The sequence below is a fragment of the Ischnura elegans genome, chromosome 3 (genome assembly GCF_921293095.1).
Source record: "Ischnura elegans chromosome 3, ioIscEleg1.1, whole genome shotgun sequence".
In the NCBI taxonomy this organism is placed as follows: domain Eukaryota; kingdom Metazoa; phylum Arthropoda; class Insecta; order Odonata; family Coenagrionidae; genus Ischnura; species Ischnura elegans.
In genome coordinates, this window is record NC_060248.1 from 6,681,685 (window position 1) to 6,696,158 (window position 14,474).

Consider the following 14,474-nt stretch of genomic DNA (forward strand, 5'->3'; position numbering starts at 1 on the left):
TTTTGTGATCGTAAAAGTCTACTAAAACTAGTGTAATATTGTTATGAAATTTATCATTTACAGGAGGAAGTAAATATTCAGCTTGATGCTCTTCTCTCAAGGCAATGCCATTTGGAAGCTAAACTTCGCAGTGTGACGAAAGTCCTTCCCAGTTTGAAAGTTGTTCACTCAGACGCAACTAAATTATGTGAAATGATATCTTACACATCCAATCTGGCCGAAAATGTCAGCGCCAAAGTGAGAAAGTTAGATCTGGCCAGAGTAAGTTTCTTTGCGTAGTACCATAGTGCCAATTCAGAGCAAAGCATGGAATTTTGTTGATTTAAGGACATAACTTAATTATTTCCAAATGAAAAAATGAATTGGGCTGCATGAGCATATATGCAGGTGTTACGAATATTGAATGCTGAAACTCATACGATGGGTAATTACTATATTTTCAAAAACCTTGATTAACATATACCTTTTTTTCCACTCCCAGAAGGGAATGTTCTCGTGAAATTCATCAGTAACCATCACCACCAATGATTTATGTTTTCCCCTGTTACTGGTATATGTAAAAATACTGAAAGACCTCAAGCAATAACTGATACTGATGAATATCTCACCAATACCCTCTTTGAGTAAAGCTTGTGGATAAATGATCTTCATTGGGTGATGGTTTCTAATTCCTGTTTCATGTCTGACCTCCCTCGAGGAGAACTCTCATTTATCTAATCCCTACTATCCCTGATTGATCACAAAGCTGAGCCTAATATACACTACATATTTGCTATTAGTGTATCTTGTATGTTTTGTTGTATAATAGAGTCATTTCTAATGTGTTTTGCATCAAATAGTGCAGAAATTGGTGCCCAAAAATGTGCTCCGATACCATCACACTTAGATGTTTTAGTGGATATAATTATTAAATTATATGCATGAAGCCATGATAAATAACCCTTCAACTTCCCCTCACCCTTCACTCAGGCACTCCGTTTTTTTCCATTTTGTTACATTTATGCCCCTGATTTGCTATGAAAAACATATTGATAATGCAGTCTCTTTTCCAATGGGACAATTTTAGTGATAAGAGGTCTGTGCAGGAAACCGAGGAATCATCAAAAGTATTATAAGCCTCATGTTTGAGGCCAATAAAGAAGTCAGATGCATGGTTGATAGACTGAGCGTGGCCTGAGGACTCGTATAGTAGTGGCGAAAAATATTAGTGCCAAGTTCATTGGTGTCTGAATGCTTGAGAATGGGAACTACTGGATTGAGTCTTGTTTTTTGAAAATTCTCTCTCCTAAGATATTAATGCAACTGGGAATTTTATAACCTCCTACTTTTTTACTAATTTTAAAACCTCCGTGCCAATAAAATTCAATCAGATGTATCACTCTGTATCGACGACGTTCAAAAGACTCAACCATGAGTTATTCCTCCAAGTTTTTGAATTATGTATGTCTTGGTCCATGTCTCGCCTGGAATGAAGCTCACTTTGTCGAGGTATCCAGCAGTTGGTTTGCAAACTAGTTGCACTGAAAATAATGTGTGAATGAATTAAATTATGCGTATGAAGCCATGTTGAGTCCATGATGCCAATTACTTTGTTGGAAACAATTTGGACGTGAGAAAGGCAAGGGGCAATTCCCATTAGGGGGCTGGCTGTTAACCCTTTCACTGCTAATGACGAAAATATTCTGCAGAATGTTTCTTGACGTGGGGAACGAAAGCCAAAAATTTTCACCATGCAGGCAAACGAAAGTCGAAAATATACGTTTTCTTGCTCTCCTCATTTGATGACTGTCGCGGGTACCCACAGTCTTATTAGAACGTAGGTTTCCGCGGCGATGGTTTGATCTCTGCATTTCTTCAGGGTTTCCTTCCGCATCAGCTTGTTTGTGGACAACAGTTTCGCTGGCTATCCTGCCAGCGTCTTCAGGTCGAAGGTATCGGCTGTTGGTTTCTGCCTCGCTCATACACTGTTGGCTGGATGGGAACTGCTCTGTAATTGGCTGTCTGACTGGGCACTTAACTCTCTGATTGGCTCTCTCTTGGATTGCTCTTTTCCACACGCTGTGAAGGAAGTATCCATCTTCTCTATTGAAATTCAATGGTGTTTTTTGAATTTCTTGCTTCCCTGATTTGTCTTGGGAAATATCGGCACTCCTTAACTAAAAGTTTGAAAACATTCAGATGCAAGACTCTGACAACAGTTCGCAACATTTTTGCATACTCGAAAAATAGATCCCGAAGAAAGATCATTTTCTGCCCACCCGATTCTACAGCCTAACTGAAGACCAAATGAAAGAACATGATTGTTACTTTTTGTTCATTGAGAATTGCCAACCAATCATGTTCATCTGGAAATGAACCTAGCCCTACCCGTATATTACATATTTTTTGGAGTTTAGAAAAATTAACTACATACATACTTCATAAAACAGTGACCAATCAGCATAACCAGTGAAAAGGAAAAATATTTGTGCTGTGAATGCTAGTTCCAAAAATTGAGATTGTAATGAAGAGATTTATCACATTTCGGCTGCAATTGAGGAAGGCTGATTTTTTTAGAAGTTACTGTTATACTTATGCCTATGCCTATAATATTATCTATTGCAGCCAGGGCTCTAAACTTAAAATATTTTGATAATTTTGGGCTAATTTATGCAGTGAATAGCTACGGAGACAAGCCATGAACGAATGGCTGTCCCGGTGAAATGTAACTGTTGATGTGAATTCCAGTATTGGGAAAATGAAATTTATAAGTTATTGTTCTGTTTTCTGATGGCAACAAAATATAGTTAAAGTCAACTTGGATGCCACCCAAGCACTACAAAGAAAATTTCTGATTGTGTGTCTGCCTTCACTATGTGCTGAGTAAGTGAAGGACAGGTAGCACTGTGCTTCCCTAAAATATGAGGAAACAGAAGTATGGTGGGGGGAAAAAAATTAGACTACAACCAAGGAGATATGAAAAACCTAGGGGTCGGAGGACTCCAGTAGTAGCTATGGAAGAACGACAAAGAAAATCAGAGAAAGACCTGTGTTGTTGTTCTACAGCTATTGCTAGAATCCTCCCCCAACCCCTGGGTTTTCCGTAACTCCTTGCTTTGATAGGTTTCCTCACTGTGCCCGTTTCCTACTCCTTCCTCAAACTTGCCAAATCCTCCCCCACCTCTTCCCCAAATGTAGAAATGTGATGTTCGCAAGTACTGTGGTATCTTCCACCAGTTGATCCTTTGACTCTGTGAGCCAAAACAAGTTGTATGCATTGAAATAATTGTGGAAAAGTGCAATTATGTATTTTTTTAAATACCTATGTCAAACAGCCACTGTGTCATGCATGAATCTGTTAAATTTACTCTGTCTGATGATCGCTTGGTTGTTCAGGGTCGTGTATCTGAATGTCAGAGGCGCGTCCTTGATGTTTTGGACGTCCAGCTGTGCTCCGAAGGCGTGAGTGCTGCCCTGAGGACTGAAGACTATGAGAAGGCCGCTGCCCACGTCCATCGCTACCTCTCAATGGACCAGTCTCTCTTGCGGCAAACTGCAGAGGACGTGGCTCAAGGTGATCTTATCTTCTTATCCAACGGCATTCCGTAACTTGCTGGGATAATATTTTTGATTGTAGATCACTTTTCCTATTTGTGTATGTTAAAATTCTGAAACCCTTTTTAAAACAGTGAAATTTCTACATCTACATGGCAATGTACGACCAATGACGTCATGGCAAAATTAGCAGTGCCGGAACACACTTTCCTTAATTTTTTTATAGAAGTGAAATATTATTTGATGTGTTTTTTTATTACAAGTCATTATTTACATTTTCGTACTCAATTTTTTATTTTGGTTACAAATGTATAAATTAGAAATTTTGAGACAACAAAATTGATAAAAGTGTTATTTGACTATTATGTCTTTTGTTAACCAGTGCTAGGATGGCGTTCCAGCACCTATCATATCAATCATAAAAAAAAACGTAAATACATGCAAATCTTGATCCTGCATTCCCAATAACACAATACTAATGACTCAGATGAGCAATCTGTGTGGGTAATTGATGGTACATAATAAGAGGAAGGACCGAGATTACTTAGCCCGCAGGCTTGCTAAGAAGGAAGGCTCACAAATAGTGGGATATTCCTTTGCACCAGGGACCCTCTAAAAAGAGTAAAAATAATGGAGGCGAAAAACCAGTGATGGTAGGAAAATCCTAGGCAAGGGTGTACTGGTGGGATGCAGAAATGGGCTTAGGGACTCAGTCACAAAAGCTTAGAGTTTTCAGCTAGGAATGAATGCATTTTACCCAAATCGCTACACCTTTTATTTAGTGTCATCTTATTCACAATTGGCTATTTTTTCAATGATTCGCAAAAAAATAATTTTATAGTTTTAGGCAAGAACTTCCAAGCTTATGCTTTGTGTCCAGCAGACAGAATTAATTATATACCGTATTTGCACGAATCTAAGACGAACACGATTCTAAGACGACCCCCCCTTTTTTGGAACTCCACTATGGGAAAAAAATTTTCTAGGGGAAAACTATCAATGCGCGAATGTTTGGCTATGTTGCCTATGTCCCAGGAAACGCAGGATTTTTGGCGCGTAATGACAGGAATAGTGGTACTTAATCGAGACACTTAAGTCTTATTGTTGATTTGACTAGTAGTTTCTTCGGAGGGGCCATGGTCCGAAGACGAATAAAATTAAACTAGTGAAAATGAAACCTGACTTTATTAAACCCTCACGGAAAACACTCCGTGGTATAAAGGCAAGCCACCCTGGAAAGTATGTAACCACTCGTACGAGCTATGCTATCGCGTTCGGCGTACACAGAGCATACTGCAGGGGGTGAAGCATGACCATATGACTGCGCCATGAAATTTTTTGTCCCAAAGATAGGGCAACTTACCCATTCTTCTCTAATTAGCGTAGCGTCAGATGGGCGGATGAATTCGGATTGTTAGTAGGGAGGAACAAAATATCCTGAGACGGTATCCCTTCCTCAGTAACTCTGACAAGTGAGACTTATGGTATAACTTGTAAATTGATAACTGATAATAACCTGATATCCTGTTTTCGGAAAAAAATGCCGCATTAACTGCTGAGAAGCTCAGCAACGAGGATATCGAGTTTCGCCAAAAATCACCATCGTATTTTTCCAACTAGTTCCTTGCTTAAAAATTCTTAAATAACGTTATTAATGTCGTGTTTGGTCTCGTTCTTTTTTGAATTACGAGCACATTGCAAATATTCCAGCCAGAAATTCATTGTTAGACACCTTTTGAGCTAATAGGTGATTGGATGCAGCGGTTGACCTCCAGAAACCGGGAACTTTAAGTAAGTAGGCTGAAAAAGGTCAGTGGGTGAGAAAAGGGGGGCGTGAAACGCGTTTCTATTGTTCTCGTGTAACTTGATATTTTTTTCGAAGCTAAGGTCTTCGTAATACGATCCCTGCCCTAGCTGGGACCTTTTGTTTGATTTTGGAGAAGAGGAAAGCGTCAGAGGGGGGAGGCGAGAGATGTATGGAGGTGGATAGTGGATCTTGGGAAATGCGCTTATGCTACTACCCCAAGGCTTTTAGCTTCTCCCAATGGTAATTTCATTTCGTGGGGAATATTTAATCTATGTGCCTGTAGTTATTAGCCATAAATGACACATTGTATTTATTTCGTCTCATTTTCGTCAAAAGATTGATGTGGGAAAATTATACGTCGGGACCACGATCTTCAAACAATCAATGCGGAAAAACGATACTTTTGAGATGCGGGAAAAAATTACATTGTCTGTATGGAACCTTATTTGTGACCAGAAACGGCGAACGATGAATGCGGGAAAATGATCAATACGGGTACGATAGATCGGAGTTCCACTGAATAACTTTTCTTTTGAAAGCAGCAGTGTAATAATTTCTTTTCTCTGCCATCGTAATACTCTGAAAGGCACGGAATCACAACTAAATCGATTTCTCTAATCAGAGGCAAATCACGTTGCCATCTTACCGTTGCTCTGAGAAAAATGCGACGACTGTGTAGCAGTTTATCCCACTACGGCATTGAGGCTCTAGCGTTACAATTTAGGTAAATTGTAACCAATCACACGAACATTTTGTGAGTTGATCGAGCTTTAACTTGAATAGAGCCGAACCCAGGGTAAAGCAGGCAATCTTGCGGACTCGGCAGAAGTGCACCCGGCGACTGATCGGCACGCACCGAATCTTTGCCTGCTGCCCAAAAATGGATTTTTTTTACTTGAACGCAAAATTAAATATGCTAAATTACTGTTAAGCTATTTTTGACGTTGATTTTTCGTTGTATTGCTATCAGGTGGCAACCTCAGGTGTCCATAATTTTTCCGACGTAAATTATGCAACCCGCTTGACGTCAAAAATTTTGCATCCGATTCTAAGACGAACCCTCTTTTCCGCAGTAGTTGCGAGGGAAAAAAACCTCGTCTTAGATTCGTGCAAATACGGTATATTTTTGGCAGAAGGTTAGCACAATTGATTTTCCCCGAATGGATTGGGGAAGGGGACCTTCCCATAGTGGCTTATGGGTGATCGAAAAGGAGGAAAATTCTGAAAAGAATATTGACGTGGATGTTGGGAAAGGGGAGAGTGGGGGAGGGGAGCAGAGGTGCTCTGAAGGGTTTAGATGGCGGATGACGAAGGGGGCACAATATCCGATAAATAAAAACTGAACTTGTTTGCAAAGAGAATACCTATGTACTTTGAAAATAATGGATTACTTTTGATAGTTCTTTCAATAAAATTACAACTAAATAATGCTTTACTACGAAAAGGTTAGTTTCATCGCAAATCACGGAATCTAAGGATTAGCCCTTGGCCTTTGGTTGCCCCTTTTTTTGTGTGCTCTGTGAAAGACAAAGCATAGCTGTCAGACAACCTACACAACCAAAATCATGAGGGCATATGAAAGTGTTTAACCCTCTAAGTGCTATATATCCTTCCTGGAATTCTGGCGAGAAATGTGGAGGGTATTTTCATAAAATGTAGCAAATAGGACAAAAAAAACTATACAAAGCTATTTTATTACGTATCCATAAGCAGTTTTTTTAAATTACAGAGGTTTAAATGGTTAATATTGGCAAAATATTTTTAAGTTTACCAAAATAAAATATATCAACGTAATAAGTTTGAAAATAATGGATTACTTTTGATAGTTATTTCAATGAAATTGCAACTAATGAATGCTTAACTACGAAAAGGTTAGTTTCATCGTAAATCACGGAATGTAAGGTAGCAAATTAAATAATGTACTGTGTAAGAGCCGATGTATCGGCCTGCTGCACTGAATGGGTTAATATGGCGTATCTAATGGTTGCAAAAAAATGACTTTTGAGTTGTATTCTGACATGTCCTACCCAGCGATACCCACAAAAATGCTTTCTGCAGATGAAATGCTGATGGCCACAGAACACTGTGAGAACTCAACTCCATGAGAAGTTCACACTCATCCCGAGGCCAAGACTCATGTGCTCGCCATCTTAAAATTAATGCTGCCGGTCAAAATCCTTTCTTCAATGGGCTACGTACTCCTTTTCAGCTGCTCCAAAGAATAGGCCCCCTCCCTATTCAGAGGTTTAGTTGTCCTGCAATGCAGAGGTTCAGCAGCATTACCAATTCGGAACTTTCAGGACTTCAGGACATGAAAAATTTTCATCTCCTGGGTGGTAATGTTTTTGTGTCCAGGGGGCCTATGCCCGAGTCCGTTCGAAATATCTCGTATGCGAATGCACTCGCACGACCGATCTCGCACTACGAGCGTTCAAGGCGGAATTCGGTATGCCCGAATCATCTTCGAGGAGAGAGGTGCAAGGGAGAAATGATTTGTTTATGGCAACGTGTCAACAAGCTGGGGGGGAGGGGAGATAGTTGTTTCAAGACGTGGCAACGCCGGAAGGGTAATGGTAGGGGCGGTAGGATAGGTCTTCCGGACAGCGTGCAACCAATCATCGCCCACCTTTCTGTATGAATGATTTTACCCGGGAATTCAACAACTGCGTTGCTAATGACGCTTTACGAGTACGCCAAATTCATTTACACATTCACCAAGGGCATTTTGGAAGTGAACCAGCCATGTCCAAAGTTAATAAGGAGCAGAAGGAAATGCTGATGGAGTTCATTGAAGGTAATTAACATGGTGTACCTTGCCTAGAAAATAAGTTACCGCATTAGTGTTGATATTAATGTTTCCAATGTCCTATTTCAGCGAATAAATATCTTGCCAAGTGAAAGTTTTCTACCCCACAAGGATGCTGCTGACAGTGGGAGGAAGTAGCGATGAAGCTGAATGCGTGCGGAGTATGCAAACCGTGGAAAGAGTGACGGAAGGTGAGTGCATGACGATCTTGTTGTAGATATCTGTAGTAGAACGCAATTATTCTCAAAGTAAACAAACGGCTCGTAGTATAGGATGTGGGATTGTATGACGATCTTCTTAAGTGTGTGATGATGTAATTTTGTATCATTAAGGTTTTTTACGTGCGTTTTCATATGAGCTGTAATTAATACCTTTCGCTTAGGGGTGGGCTTATGATTATCTAAAAAGAATTAGGTCCACAGTCACAGCTATCAATTTTATTTATTTTCAATTATGCTGAATTTGTAATACCGAATTCAAGTAGTTGGAGGAGGTGTGTGCATGCGGTTGTTATTGTTGACATTTCCAGTTTTGATGCGATTATTGCCGAAGTAGAAAGCAATACAAATTGGTTGGTTCAATCACAAATAAACGAAAAACCTTGAGAAGGCCGATCGTTATATCTATTACTTGTTGCCGTAAGAAGCATAATTATTTCCCGAAGCAAAACTTTGATGAAACTGATAATCAGTATTAATGCTAAATGAGTGAAGTGTGAGTTTAATGAGTACATGACTTCAAAGTAATTACAATTATTTGAAAACCTGTATGATGATGGATTTGGGAGCTGATTTTGTTTATTTCAGCAATAATGTTTACATGAGAACACTTAAACTTGATGGTATATGTTCAACTATATTTACTTTTTAACATGTAAGTCAACAGCAAAATTTGGATGACCCCTTAAAATTATTGTAATTTAAATTCATCTTAGTTTAATCATCCTTCCAGATCAATTGTGTAACTTGAAAAAAAGTGTGCATAAAGCAGTATCCAATTTCATTTATCATTAAAAACCATGGATAATGCATTAATTTGCCTTCCCTAAATGTGACTTTTGGTCGAAATACATCATATATAATTTGTGGTGATTGAATTTACCAATGTGCACCCACTCAAAATATCTGTGAAAAATACCAGTAGCAATTAACATTCACATTACAAGAAACTGACTTACTTAGCACCATGCTATCTGTTGTTAATTATCAATTCAATGGAAGTAATTGCTATTTGTTTACAACCCAGATTCAAGAACGCAAGCAGCAACGAAGATGGCAGCGGACAGTTGGTCGAGGTGGAGAGAGAGAAGATGGTGCTGGAGGAGAGAAGGATGTTGGCAGAAGAGAGGGGTCTACGAAGAAGAGAAAGTGGCAATAAAAAGGAGGAAGATGGAGTTGGAGGAGGAAAGGGTGCAGTTGGAAAGGAGGAAGGTGGAAGGAATTGAAAGGCTTGGAGGGAGATTGATAAATGTAGCTGAAGAGATATTATCTCAAATGAAAAATAAATAATTTGAAAAACATTTATTCTATATCACTTAATTCCCATTTCCCTGGTACTACAAGGACCAATATAGTAAATTATTAGGAAAAAATTATTTTTTCTAAATGGCGGTGTTTATATCACATTCACTTAACTTATTTGTATAAATTAGCTGTCAAAACTAGTAATATTACTAGCAAATATTTAAGCATAATACGTCAATTTGGCAAAAGTAGCATTAATAAATGATAATAACCTTTATTTCGATAGTTAGAGCTGACGATCGCGAAGGGGCTCTCAAATACGGAGTTACACTAGCGATAAGTTCCGTGGTCACCTCTTTGGCTAGACGATATAATTTAATAAATTTGGAATTGTCAAAATTAAAGGGCGACTTCCGTTCCTGTATTTCACGAAGAACTCGTCGTATCTTTTGCTCTTCCTCTTCTAGATCTTCTAATACTTGCAGTCGCAATATTGCCATCGCCATGTTTGTTGATTTCTCGTACTTCGAAAAAGGTTTTCACCGGGTTTGAGTGAGGGAGTGAAATTTCGTACGTACGAGCTCACTCCCCTGACTCGAGCATACCAAATTCACTCGTAGTTCGAGAAAAGGCCACGTGACCCCTTAGTTACCGCTCACTCGCATGCGAGTGAAAACTCAGGCATAGGCCCCCAGGAGTTTACATTAGGCTCTTTGGTGGACTTATTTTGGAAGAGTATTCAACTCTAAGTCATGTTACTTTAATACTGTTTATTTATGAATTTCATTGTGACCTCTCTCCATTTGCGTTTAAATCAGGGACGTCCCTTGGGGATTCATTGACGGTGCTGCAAGAGGCATGTTCCCAGCTGCGCAAGGTGATTGTCATCCGCTTTGAGGAGGCGGTGGCATCGGAGGACGTTGCCTCGGCCGAGCGCTTCTTCAAACTCTTCCCGCTGCTTGGAATGCAGGACGAGGGGCTGCGTCGCTTCTCCGTCTACCTCTGCTCAAAGGTGAGCAACATCCAGGCCCACACACACAGCTACAACTTAAAAGAATCAACCGCACATTAAAGCACCTACAGTCACATTTACCATCATCCTAATGCTTTCTGTGATCTCTTGTCAGTTTAGAGCATGGCGTGTGTTGCTTATTACAAAAATAGAGGCACGTTAGCTCCTTTATGTAAAGATTTAATACTTCAACAGTAGAGTAAGATGGACAAGACGTCGCAGAGAACTTGTAAAATTAGAGAGAGAAGTGTCCTTGCTGCTCTAATGTTCAGGAGAGAGAGGGAGAGCGAGCGAACAGGCGCTCACCGCATTTACAGGAGGTGCGCGGACAAGCTGCGCCGTAGTGTTCCCCAAGCGGCGAGAGCAGGGACTAAAAAGCCCGCAGGGGCGCACATTTGAGAACCAAAAAAATCTGCAACAGCGTGATACAGTGGAATACCAATATATTAATGCATAATTTAAAAGTAACTTACAATTTAATTTTTAAAATATAATTAAATCTCATGTCTGTTTTCAATACATTTTGTATTATCTTCAGGACTTCATCTCCAAACATATCATTTCAATGGTATAGAGGCCAGCCCTCTTTCTCCCCAATTCCTCTCTTTGCTTTCCCTGCAGACTATTGAAACGATATGGTTTGAGATGAAGTCACCTGAAGATAATATAAAATATATGGAAGCCAGGGGTGAGATTTAATTGTACAGTAAAACCTCACCTTAACGAACTCCCGCTAAACGAAGAACTCCGTTCAACGAACTAATGCTATTGGTCCGGCCAATTGCCTATGTAAACACAATAGTGAAAAACCCCGATGAACGAACTCCTCTTTTACGAAAACTCCCGATCAACGAAATGAAATTTTGGCGCGGTCGAGTGAAATTCACCTCTCAATAACAAATTTTTGCGATTAAATTTTTATTAATTTAATATTCGTAGCGTTGTAGGGTCAATCAGAGACTTCCACTGAATGAGCCAATCAGAATCGTCGTTATTAATCGTAACCATAGCCTTCTGTAGTGTGTTTCCGTCGACCCTAACTCACGGCGAATTGCGAAAAATGTTAATGCTGACTTTCGTAAATAACTCAATGTCCCAATATCTACACGCTCAAAGATATTAAATCTAGAGCTATGTACTTCGATTGAATTCTTTTGACGTTTGTTTAAGATAAGAAACTTTACAGAATCGCAACGCGTAAATTCCGAGAAGCATTTTTTCACTCGCCGCCATCTTGGAAAAACTTCTTTGAATTACGTAAGATACAATGTGCGCGCTAGAAGATGGAAGCCAAAATTTGTCTCTCTTAATTATCTTGAATATTACTCAGTAGTAACTCTTGTTTCAGTCACATTGTTTATTTCAATATCATCTAAAAACTAGGAGAAACTTCTGCATTTGCCGCAATCTTGGATAAAAAATATCCGCACTTAAGAGACGAAAGCCAACCTTTTTCCCATTGATCTAGACGTTACTTGAATTGAGTGCTTTATTCTAAAGGCCTGTCTCTGTCATACGATTGTAGCGATGTCCTAATGCGATGTGAAGCGGTGTTGATTTTCTGTGGAGGGAAAGGTTTGCGGCGGCCGTCGATCGTTGCATGAAGAAAGCGGCAATTTCGTAATTGAGTATGACATTCGGTCATGATACTGTAGGCAATTCTTGCATAACGGTCGGAAATGGTTGCTGCGTCCCAGGGGCCTAACCAAAAATGCTCCATTACCAATGTCGATGGACAGTTGTCTTCAACTATCTTTCTGGAGCTGATCCCCATTTCAGGGCCCATCCTGCAGGAGCAAGCAAGAAGTTGGGAATTGATAGCTGAATAAAAACAGTTCTAAGGACATATTTAATGCTCAATTTAATGCTCATTTTTTTCATGTAATTTGCTTCCTGACCATACTTTAAAGGAATAGGCGGGCCGCGGAGGAAAAATGAGCAAAGAACGTTTTATAGTACTCCTATGCACCGATAGTGATGGCTCGGAGAAGTTACCTCCGTTTTTAGTGGGGAAATACGTGAAACCCTGCTGTTTTGAGAATGATAGAGTGAGTGGTGTATCCAGGAATTTCGTTCGGGGGGGGGGGTCCAAAACATGGGGGGAATTTTTGAAAAAACAGAGTAATAACTTATTACTACTAAGTAGAGAGTATTAAACCAATTTTAACACTATTCATAATTGAAAAAACTTCATTTTTCAAATGAATATTTTGTACCCCCCGAATCCCCCCTGGCTACTCTGGGCCACTGGTGAGAGTGATGCCTCGCCCCTGGTAGCAGCAAAAATTCATGAAAGACAGCGGGATTAATTCAGCGGTGGTTGGCGGGAGTTGATGCACTCATGGGGAAAGAAGACTTCTTCTCCGATCGCTGCACGGGCCCCAACTTAGGACTAACAATAAGAAATGTGCGCGTTATTTTCTTCCCCCCAACTGCACCAGCTAAGTTGCAACCTCTCGACCGAGGGGTCATTTCTGCGGCAAAGCGGCATTACCGTCGGATTTTTGTGGAGTTTTTGGTTTGTCGAATGGATGTAAGGGATCGGCGAAATTGAAGAGGACCACTCTGCAGGTAATGCAGCGGCTTTGGAAAGCTTGGAAGCGTGTCGCGCCTGTCACCATATTTAGTTATTTCGCAAAAACCGGGTTTGCAGTCAACAGCATCATCATCGTGACTTCTTTTACTTTGAGAACTCATGCATGAGGCCTTTCAAGCTGTTTTCTTATCGGCAGTTGTCTATCCGATACGCAGTCAACTGCGACCACGCGATGGAGAGTGATGACAAAATCCGTGAATCCTGGCAGGGTCCCTCAAAAGACATGAATATTGAAGGGTCATTTGATGAGTCCACTAGAGTAGACTAAAATTTAGTTATCCGCGAAGCCAGTGAACTGAGGGTTGCAGAGTATAATTTCTCGAAAATCCATTTTTCAAAATCGTGACGTATTTTACTTCGAGAACTCCTGCACAAGGCCTTACAAGATTTTTTCTTACCGGCAATTGTCCACCCGAAATACGATGTAAGTGATGCTAGTTCAATGAATTATTTATGAAGCTCGCGACTGCAAATATTGCGATGGGTTATTCTGGATTCGACTACTATAAAGAAATGCTGCCACCCACTGCGCAGTAATGGGTCGACGAAAGTCGCAAATCGCGTCGTTATGGTAGAGCGATCTAAATTTCATGATGAAGCTATAATTGGCGCTGTTACCTTAACTTTATATTAGTATTGGTTAAATCCATCAAATTCTTAATTTTTCGGTATAAAACTCACGAATACATGTACTCTATTACAAATGTTGAGAAAAAAGGGATGGCCTCGCGCTCACCGCTACGTTGCATACATTTTTGAAAACCGATGAAAAAGCACGCGAAGTGATTGAATAATACGAACTGAGGCTTCCTAAATGTGGTCTATTGTCCGCCATTTGCATTGCAGTTGAAGAAATCAGCACTGTTTAGAAGTATGCGAAGGTAGAATGAAGATAACGCATGCAGACTTGCTTCAATTTCCGAGCCCCTAGAATGATGCAACGTGCGTATCACCTCCGGGGAACGAATTCCCGATCAACGAAATGGCAAAATTTCGGTCCCTTGAGTTTCATTTAAGAGAGGTTTTACTGTATGTGGAAAATTGCAAGTTGACTTTAAATTATTAACTTACAAGAAGACATCGTGAGAGTGATGTTCAGTATCTTAAAATGAAGAAAAAGTGTCATGGCTTTCTTCCCTAAAGGCACGGGTTCAATACATAATTATGAATAATGCTTTGGCGCAGCATGAATCCCATTGAGTAAGCATCCATCTTCAGCAGTTGGTGTTGGCCAGTGCTTTGAGGAGTGCCTCCTG

The 14,474-nt window shown here is 40.1% G+C and overlaps 1 protein-coding gene across 2 annotated transcripts in view; it reads left to right on the forward strand.

Annotated features, from left to right (window-relative positions):
• The window catches only part of LOC124155392 (conserved oligomeric Golgi complex subunit 4), a 50,867-nt gene that overhangs the window by 274 nt on the left and 36,119 nt on the right, over positions 1-14,474 (forward strand). For both annotated transcript variants that reach the window (XR_006864180.1, XM_046529170.1), the window contains exons 2-4: positions 64-261; positions 3,376-3,553; positions 10,429-10,622. Coding sequence is in view for 1 of the 2 variants with exons in the window: in XM_046529170.1 (XP_046385126.1) it covers positions 64-261; positions 3,376-3,553; positions 10,429-10,622 (570 nt within the window). In the remaining variant the exon portion in view is untranslated. The remainder of the gene's footprint in view (positions 1-63; positions 262-3,375; positions 3,554-10,428; positions 10,623-14,474) is intronic.